The sequence below is a fragment of the Hordeum vulgare genome, chromosome 3H, assembly GCF_904849725.1.
Source record: "Hordeum vulgare subsp. vulgare chromosome 3H, MorexV3_pseudomolecules_assembly, whole genome shotgun sequence".
Lineage (NCBI taxonomy): Eukaryota > Viridiplantae > Streptophyta > Magnoliopsida > Poales > Poaceae > Hordeum > Hordeum vulgare.
The window spans coordinates 579,413,637-579,422,748 of record NC_058520.1 but is presented as its reverse complement, the minus strand read 5'-3'; the positions used below and the strand labels follow the sequence as shown (position 1 = coordinate 579,422,748).

At 50.0% G+C, this 9,112-nt stretch overlaps 1 protein-coding gene across 2 annotated transcripts; it reads left to right on the top strand.

Moving 5' to 3' along the window:
- Nucleotides 1–3,483: 3,483 nt before the first annotated feature.
- On the top strand, nt 3,484–7,055 carry LOC123445303 (probable glucuronosyltransferase Os01g0926400). 2 transcript variants are annotated; one of them, XM_045122262.1, is made up of 4 exons: nt 3,484–4,132; nt 5,499–5,887; nt 6,017–6,258; nt 6,359–7,055. In XM_045122262.1, the coding sequence occupies exons 1-4, from the start codon at nt 4,009–4,011 to the stop codon at nt 6,870–6,872; spliced, it is 1,269 nt and encodes a 422-aa protein (XP_044978197.1). In that variant the 5' UTR covers nt 3,484–4,008; the 3' UTR covers nt 6,873–7,055. The 2 variants fall into 2 exon arrangements, with proteins under 2 accessions (XP_044978197.1, XP_044978198.1); XM_045122263.1 differs by lacking the exon at nt 3,484–4,132 and adding an exon at nt 5,170–5,390.
- Nucleotides 7,056–9,112: the final 2,057 nt, after the last annotated feature.

Here is a 9,112-nt window from a genome sequence, read left to right as displayed (position 1 = left end):
GGCGACACAACATGGAGAGGATGAGCAGTGCGAGGTGGTGCCCACCGACGAGGAGGAGCGAAGGTTCGACACAAGGAGGTTCCTGCATGCGTCGGCGCCGACACCGCGGAAGAGGAGACGTGGCAGGTGCAGAGTGTTGCTTGCCATGATGCTGTTGTGCGATTGTCCGTTTTTGTGTTTGCACGTTGAAAGTAGTCATCATCCGTACGTGTCAACTCCTTCGCTAGACGGGCGGGTGAGCCAAACGGACGAAAAACATATAAAATTCGTATCCATTTGGATCATTAAATTGGAATTGCTCTTACTACGTCCAGTTGGAATGCATATGTTTGGTTCGATCGTGCCCGGATTTTCTGGCCTGTGGCACGCCCATGACGTGATGTCATACGAGTATCCATTAACTCCTAGACTAGATAGCCAGCTTCTCTATCGTCCCTGTCTATTCTAGTCCCAATAGATAATACTCTGCTCATGCGGTTCCTTCTCCTTTTTCCCTTAGAAGAAAAATGATCCAGCACGGGAAATCCCTTCCACAATCACGGAAAAAGGCCCCCCCGCCTTGAGGACCCGTGATCGGAGCCGCACACCATCATCGTCGTCACCGGAGTGGTTCTCCACTTCTCCTCGCCACCGGCGCCCCACCCACCAATGCACAGTGATTGAACGGAAAATAAAATGAAAATGTACCGGCCATGAGGAGGGGGAGACGCTTTTTTTTGCTTAAACGTGAAGAACGAGCTGGAGCGTCCGTGCGTGCGTGTTACCACTGTACTCCTCTGGGTTGGCACGCCCTGCAGTGCAGCCTGGAGTAGAGTGAGTAGAGTAGGTGGGCGTTGCGTTGCCGCCGCCACACGACACACGATCCAACAACGGTGCGTGCATGCAGCACACGCGACGGGCAGAGTTATTACACAGGCTGGCCGTCCGTCGGTACCACGCTGCGTGCAGAATTGACACACACACACACACACGGTGAGGATGGATGGAGTCAGTCGCGTGAAGCATCTCCGAGTGCTGGTACTGGTACCGTGGTACCGTGGTAGCAGTACGTGCAGTAAGTAGGCGCTTATTGATCACACGTGCCGGCCTGTAAGAACAAGCCAAGGCTCGCCAGGTGGACGTACAGCGCGAGCAGGCGCCGCAACGTGGTGCGACGGATCCCTCCACCGTCTCTGCACCGCATGATCTAGCTGCATGCCTGCAACTGCAACCGGTGGAATGGCCTGTGTGTTTGATGGATCGCTGGGCGCGCATCACATCCGCAGGGCCGTCATGGTCACAGTCAAGCTCACATGATTAGATTTCTTCCAACTGCTAATATCAGTTCAGCCGGCTAACCACTCCACCTAACGGCACGGCACGGCACGGCACACACACAATCACGCACACATGACACGAAGTTTTTTTTTTTTTTAGAGAGAGGACATGACACGAACCCTTTTCTACTATTTTGATGCTCCTTTTCGCCTGCCTTTCGCTCTCCGTCTCCAGCTCACGCGCGTGATTGAGGGAGGGAGGGAGGGCAGTGCCTATGCTTAATAAAGCAGCAGGCGACGCCCAGTAAACTAATCAAATCAAAACTGAGGAAAAATGATGCATGATTCCGCATGCACGGTCTCGTGCGTGGCCGATGGCAGCATGATGCTAATAGCACCAGCAGCCGATTAAACTAGTCGTGGGGTAACATGGTAGCCACCACGACGTGCCGGAGAAAAGCTAAAGAAATGGTAAGAATGGCATGTTGGCATGGGAGGGGAGACGATAGGAATCGTTCGGGTTTGCGCCGGAGAAGAGAAAAAGAACGGGGCGCACTTTTTTTTAGAGGAAATGAACGACCGGGCATCACAATTACGTATGTGTGGTTTTTTATCTGTTGATGCATGTTCTTATTGACATTAAATGTGTTCATTCTGGTTAGTCCGGTTTGAAAGAATCAATTTCACGTGTATTTATTTTGATTTTTTTGAATTTTTAAAAAATCATATCTTTCAAACCGCATGTCGGAATTCAGATCCGTCTTCATCTTTGGATTCTTGGCGGCGAGATCTTTGAAACTAGATCCCGCATGAATATGTTTCGATGAATTTTTTTATATCAACTTTGATATTACATGGTGTAACTTCAATACTGCATTGTGCAACTTTAGTACTACAAGGTGTGATTTTGTTGGAGCTGTATGATCTAACTTAACATGAGGTTGCACCTATCAAGCATGGAAACTTGATGTGCAACTAGTCTATTGTGCCGATCAACTATGTAGTAATCGGTGTGCAATCCTTGTCCCTATTTGTGGATGTGTAGTTTCTTTTTACAGTTGACAAACCCTGCCCCATCTTCCATACCAATGATATGTGCAACTTAGTATGTTGTTTGAGCTAACTTTCTATCACTCGATGTGCAACTTCTTTCTCTTTCTACTTCTGGATATGTAGTTTCAGTTGGCGGGGCAACAAATGTAGTTGTAAAAGTTTGTTAGGCAGTTGGTCGGAGTGACATATAAAGTTGCATATCTCATAGGCAGGGATAGTTGGATGATGAAAATCCCACATTCATGAGGGCAGTGAAAAGTTGCATATTCACAAGGATAGTAAAAGTTGCATATAAATGGGACGCTAAAGTTGCATATCCCATTAAAGGGGTGGCTTCGAGAGTTAGTAAGAAAGTTATACATCCATAAGGTATAAGGGATAGTTGCACATCACTGATAGACAGTTGACGGTGACAGAAGCCGAAATTATAAATCCACTGCTAAATAGTTGATCAATGCATTAAACAGTGAAAACACAATCACGTGCAGAGGAAAAATTGCACATGAACTACTAGGTAGTTCGCGTGCGCAAAACACGAATTTATACATCTAACCAGAAGGAAGTAGTTTGGGTGTGGATGGACCATTAGTGAAAACTTACATCTAATCAAAATCGCACCTTTTAATCTCACATCCATGATTAAAAGGAAAACTTACACATCGGCTGTCAACTAATTACACATCAATGGGTAAACAATTACACCAAATGAAGAGTAAATTGCACATAAATTTTTTTTGTAAAAACATATTCATGTGGGATCTAGTTTCAAAGAACACGCCGCATGGGTTCGAAAGGTGAAAACGGATCTCAGTTCCGATGCGTGATTTGAAAATTGTGATTTAAAAAAAATGAAACACGAATTAAATACGTTCACACCTATTTATATGGATACTTTGTAATAATTTTCTGTTTACATAGTATTTTCTAGTATATTTTAATTAATTATCACCTGTTATAAATTAGGGGATTAAAAAACATTCCATTTTCAACCGGCAGCCCTGGACGGCTAGCGAGAAAGAAATAAACGAGAGGTGGTAATAGACAACGGGGGGAGGACGGGGCGGCGTCGGTTGATTCCGTCGCACGCCAACACCTGCCCCCGCCCCGCTTTCTTCCCCCTCTCCCCCGCTTTCCTTTCTTTTCTTTTCTTTTCCGCCACCCCTCCAGCCAGCCGGCCTATAGACTCTCCCGTAGCCCGTAGCCCGTAGCCCGCGTTCGAGCGAGCACTCCTTTTCCGGAGCGGAGCATCGGCGAGACGAGTTGTATATTTCCCACTGGCTCGCTCGCTCGCTCGTCACCTTGACCACCTCGCCGCTCCCAGTCCCAGGCCAGGTCCTCCGCCCGCCCGCCCGCTCCATACCTTTGTCCAGTTACCATCGTCGTCATCATCCCGCTCCCTCTACTCTCCTCGGTGCTACGGCCTTCCCGGGCTGTCCACTGACCGTGAGGGGCTGAGAGGGACGCTCCAACGCACGCCGACAGGGACCGGGAGACGAGGAGGACTAGCAAACCAAGCACCACCGACTTGAGCAAGACAACCAGCGCCCTCGCTCAATTGCTTGCTGCTCCCTCCAGCTTGCGCCCTCGGCCGCGGCCGTCCTGGTTCCCTCCGGTGACTGACCCGGTCAAGGAGCCCCAGCCAGGGGTCGCCGGCCGCCTGCCATCCCGGACCGGAGCACAGCGCCGGCGAAAGAGACAAATGGGGGCCGGGACTAGGCCGTCCGCGGCGGCGGCGTCCCTGCTCGCCGTAGCCGCCTGCTGCGCGGCGCTCCTCGTCGCGGCCGCGCCGCCGCAGCAGCAGCACAAGCACGTCAGGATCTCAGGTGCGCCCTTCCATCTCCACCTTCTTCCATTCTTGGGCCTTTCCTAAATCCCCCCGTCCGTCAGAGCCGACGCCGCGCAACGGGAATCGAAATTGGCCCCGCCGAGATTCAGATTTCCCCCGCTCCGGCGGCGCCGCAGAATGCAATGCCGCGGCCAACTGGCTCCCTTTCTGCTGAATCCGCGCCGAAATTGGGCTGCGCTGCTCGCCCAGCTAGCCTAGCTGCATCCGTGCCATCCATCCCTCCCGTCCGCCGACGCTCATCCATTTTTTGCTCTGCTGCATCTGCATTCCTCCGGCCGCCGGTTCGAATTAGTTCTTAGCGCCGTCCCTCTGACCGCAAGCACAGCTGTTTGTTGCTCCCCGGGATCAACCGCCTCCTGCATTGCCACTGCGCCGGCGAATGATCCAGCCACCGTGCGACCCGCCGGCCGGCCGGACGGCCGGACGGTACCGGACAGGCAGACACCGACTGTAATCAAGGACTGTACCGTCAGCCAAGCCCCATCAGTAATAACCACCAATTCCGCAAGCAAACCCGTGGTCGGTAGGCGAATTCAGTACTGAATTATCCTCTCCTCCAGTTCCATTACCACATTGCATCGGATCAGATCGTTCCGGAGACGCCATCATCTCCACCATGAGTGGGATCACGGCCCCATCACCCCCGGGCCCCGTAATGGGGCTGCCTCTCCGCTTCGGGAACCAAGCGGGGACGGATGCCATTATTGGCATTTCTTGCGAGGAGCACTGCCGCGACGCTGTACCTAACCTAGCTAACCCGCACAGCTTGCTCCATCGGATGCATTTTCGGTGGACGCAAAGATCCGGAGATTGATTTATAAAAGTAGCGGCTAAATTCAGCGCCGGTCGTCCACTCGCTCCGCCGCTGATGGATATCATGTCACTGATTCCCTTTGCTGTGTTTTTTTTCTTTCCTGCCGTTGAAACCTGACGTGCTAACAACCACCGTGTTGGTTATTGAAACGGGGATAAAAATTAGGAGGTTTATGGAGTAGTTCTCATCAAAGTGTAAAACTGCCTGACAGGGATTGATCTTTGTAGCATCTGAGCAGATGGAATGGTTGGTGAACTGCTGCTGACTGCTACAGCTCAGCCATTAATTTCGCACCAACTGCTGCTAATCTGTTGTTCATGACATAAGTGGTGACTTTGTTATGCACAAATACGAGCGCCTTCCCCCATCATGAATATCCATCCATCATTTTCTCTCCAGAGAATCAAACTAACTGTAGCCGGTACTGAAACCAGTTTTTCTTCTTTCTAAAGTGTCATCTGTGCACTTCACATTTTGTTAACATAGCTATAAACTGATCATATATGTTGAAAACATAAAATGGCTTCAGGGAATGCCGGCGACGTGCTGGAGGACGACCCGGTGGGGAAGCTCAAGGTGTTCGTCTACGAGATGCCGAGGAAGTACAACCATTACCTGCTCGAGAAGGACAACCGGTGCCTCTACCACATGTTTGCGGCGGAGATCTTCATGCACCAGTTCCTGCTGGCGAGCGCGGTGCGGACCATGAACCCGGAGGAGGCCGACTGGTTCTACACCCCGGTGTACGTGACCTGCGACCTGACGCAGCAAGGGTTCCCGTTGCCGTTCCGGGCTCCCCGGATCATGCGGAGCGCCATACAGTACATCGCGGCGACATGGCCTTACTGGAACCGGACGGAGGGGGCAGACCACTTCTTCCTTGCTCCCCATGATTTTGGGGCGTGCTTCCACTATCAGGTACACACTACTGAAAGCAGGAATGCTCACACTTACTACTGGGTATCAACTGAATTTTTTTCTCTGCATGAAGAACATTACTGAAATCATCAAGACACACAAATCATTTGTGTTTGTTTTTTCATTCAGGAGGAGAGAGCTATTGAGAGGGGGATCCTCCCGCTTCTCCGGCGCGCGACCCTGGTGCAGACGTTTGGGCAGAGGAACCATGTGTGCATGCAGGAAGGGTCCATAACCATTCCTCCCTATGCCAACCCCCAGAAGATGCAGGCTCACCTCATCTCCCCCGGCACTCCCCGGTCCATCTTCGCCTACTTCCGCGGCCTCTTCTACGACATGGGCAACGACCCCGAGGGCGGCTACTACGCCAGGTAAGCAGTTGATGTCGTCGTGATCGTTGTTGTCCGTGGATCGACAAGCCGATGGCTGCAGCTGCAAAATGGCTAATGGTGGACGATGGACGGCGTGCAGGGGCGCGCGGGCGTCGGTGTGGGAGAACTTCAAGGACAACCCGCTGTTCGACATGTCGTCGGAGCACCCGTCGACGTACTACGAGGACATGCAGCGGGCCATCTTCTGCCTGTGCCCGCTGGGGTGGGCGCCGTGGAGCCCGCGGCTGGTGGAGGCGGTGGTGTTCGGGTGCATCCCGGTGATCATCGCGGACGACATCGTGCTGCCCTTCGCGGACGCCATACCATGGGAGCAGATCAGCGTGTTCGTGGCCGAGGCGGACGTGCCGCGGCTCGACTCCATCCTGGCGTCCGTGGCCCCCGAGGACGTGCTCCGGAAGCAGCGCCTGCTGGCCAGCCCGGCCATGAAGCAGGCCGTGCTCTTCCACCAGCCGGCCAGGCCCGGCGACGCCTTCGACCAGGTGCTCAACGGGCTCGCCCGCAAGCTGCCGCACCCGGACGGCGCCTTCCTCAAGCCCGGCCAGAAGGTGCTCGACTGGAACGCCGGACTCGACAGCGACCTCAAGCCGTGGTAGCCGTGTGTGTAGATCGTCGGAGCGCTTTGCATAGTCTCGTGTACATTTTTGTTCTTCGGAAGACCTCACGCCCTGTTCCTTTTTCTTCTTCCGTTTCGTTATTTCGTTTGTTCTTCTTTTTTCCACGGCCACTTTTGCGTGTATGCAGCAGCAGCAGCAGCAGCGATAGAGATTTGATGAGAAGCAGCCCAGCGTCAACTCTCTTTGTAGTGTGCAAACCAACCCTCTTTTATAGCCGCCGTGTGGTGAGAACGGACGTTTGGAGGCCGAGCTCCATGATGGCCGGAATTTTTGAATAATTCAAAATTCAAACTTTTCGGTTTAAAAAATCTAAAAATATATGCAAATAAAGAAGAATGTTATGTGTATGTATGTAAAATTTTAGGATGAAATACCTTGAAATAAGATCTGCACAAAAAAGATAAAATCATGACCTGAAACGGTGAATAGTGTCATTTGTAAAAAAGCCTTCAGATTTATCTTTTTTATACAACTCTTATTTTAACGTATTTTTTTCTGAAAATTTACACACATGTGTGTTACGCCTTCACTTATCCTTGTATTTTTTTAGAATTCTTTAAAATGTAAAAATATAAATTTTTATGAAATTTGAATTTTAAATTTAAAGGCCTTCATGAAGGCCGAGCTCCAAAAGCAATTTCCGCACGCTATAACGAACTTGCCAGTGCTGACCATAGTTTTAAATAGCTCGTTATAGCCTTTTTAGCAGCGTGCCGTTAAATGATAACATGTATAAATATATCGTTATAGTTGATTTAGAGGTTCATCATTATTTGTTATAGTCCGTTATTTAAAACATTGGTGCTGACAGAGAAAAGAAAAAGAGATGACAGTTTCCTTCTGGCGCAGTACTCAAGAACAGATACTAGAGACATGTTTGCAGCAACAATTAAATGTACAAATCCCGAGACAAGCAACCGGATCTGATAACATTTAAGACATTTGATTCGTGGGGGCTTTCTCAGAAACAGAGAAAACACCTTACAAAAAATTAGCAGCAATGCTACACCTACGGCCTAGGTGTCACTTTTGAGTTGAATTCACCTTTTACTAAAAAATACCGTATGCACATCACACTAAGCAGCATACGTTAATTTCAGCAATGTTACACCTACGAACATATCATATATTAGTTTACGTAGAATAGCTATGACCCTGTTTAGATACTCTAACCTGGTTAGAGCAAGTATAATGGGTTCTAGTCAGCAGGCTATAAGCTATTCCATGTAAGCAGAATCCTACGTGGAAGAGTGAGAAAGGAAGAGAGAGAGGGAAGCGGGCGCTTCTGCTGCCGCCCGGCTGCAGCACGCTAAACCAGAAACAAGCGTCCGCATGCAGCCGGTGTAAGTACTTTCAGCTGGCGTTTTTCATGTCCCTTCCAATCACTATACGTTTTATATGCTTTTTCACATGCAAACAGTTACTCCTAGGGTTCATCTAATAGCCAATGTACAGCCAGCTTGCTATATGAGTTGACTTTTCCAATAGCTCTAAGTGACATGGCATATTCTTAGAGCCGACGGTAGGCTTTTCTATTAACCATGCTCTTAGAGTTAGAGTTAGATTTAACCCTTGAACTAACCTGAACTAACTCTAACTCTAAAGGTGTTTGGATGGGAGGGTTAGATGGACAATAAATGCTTTTTTTAATCATTTGGCTACTTTAAACCTCTCTCTTTCCCTGGACCCCACCTACTCTAACCCAAAAAAGCACCTCTTGGGTGGGTTAGAGTTTTTGGGTGGGTTAGATGCATCTAACCAACTCTAACCCACCTGTTTGGATGTTTGAGGGTTAGATGGTTCAAATCTAACCTACTCTAACTCTAACCCTAGGATCCAAACAGGGCCTATGTAGATGTAGCATTCTTGAAATTAGCATACGCTACTTAGTGTGGCGTGCACACAGTATCTCTATTATTAAAAGAGGATCTGCTGTCTGTCGTGATGGTTCAACCTCTTCTCACTCCTCGTATGATCCTACCAACTCCCCCTCGTCCCTCGACCGATTCCCCCATCGACCGTTTCCCCCATGATTTTTATCCATAGAAGAAAATCGATGAAAACCGATGCCCGGTCAAACCCTAGCTGCAGGCCCGCACGGCCGCACCCTCACTCCCTTTCCCTTCCTCCCGAAAGCAACCTCCCTCTGCCCCGCCGCCGCCTACCTCCGTTGATCCATGTGACCATGGCGGGTCAAAGTTGCTGGAGATGCGCGGTGT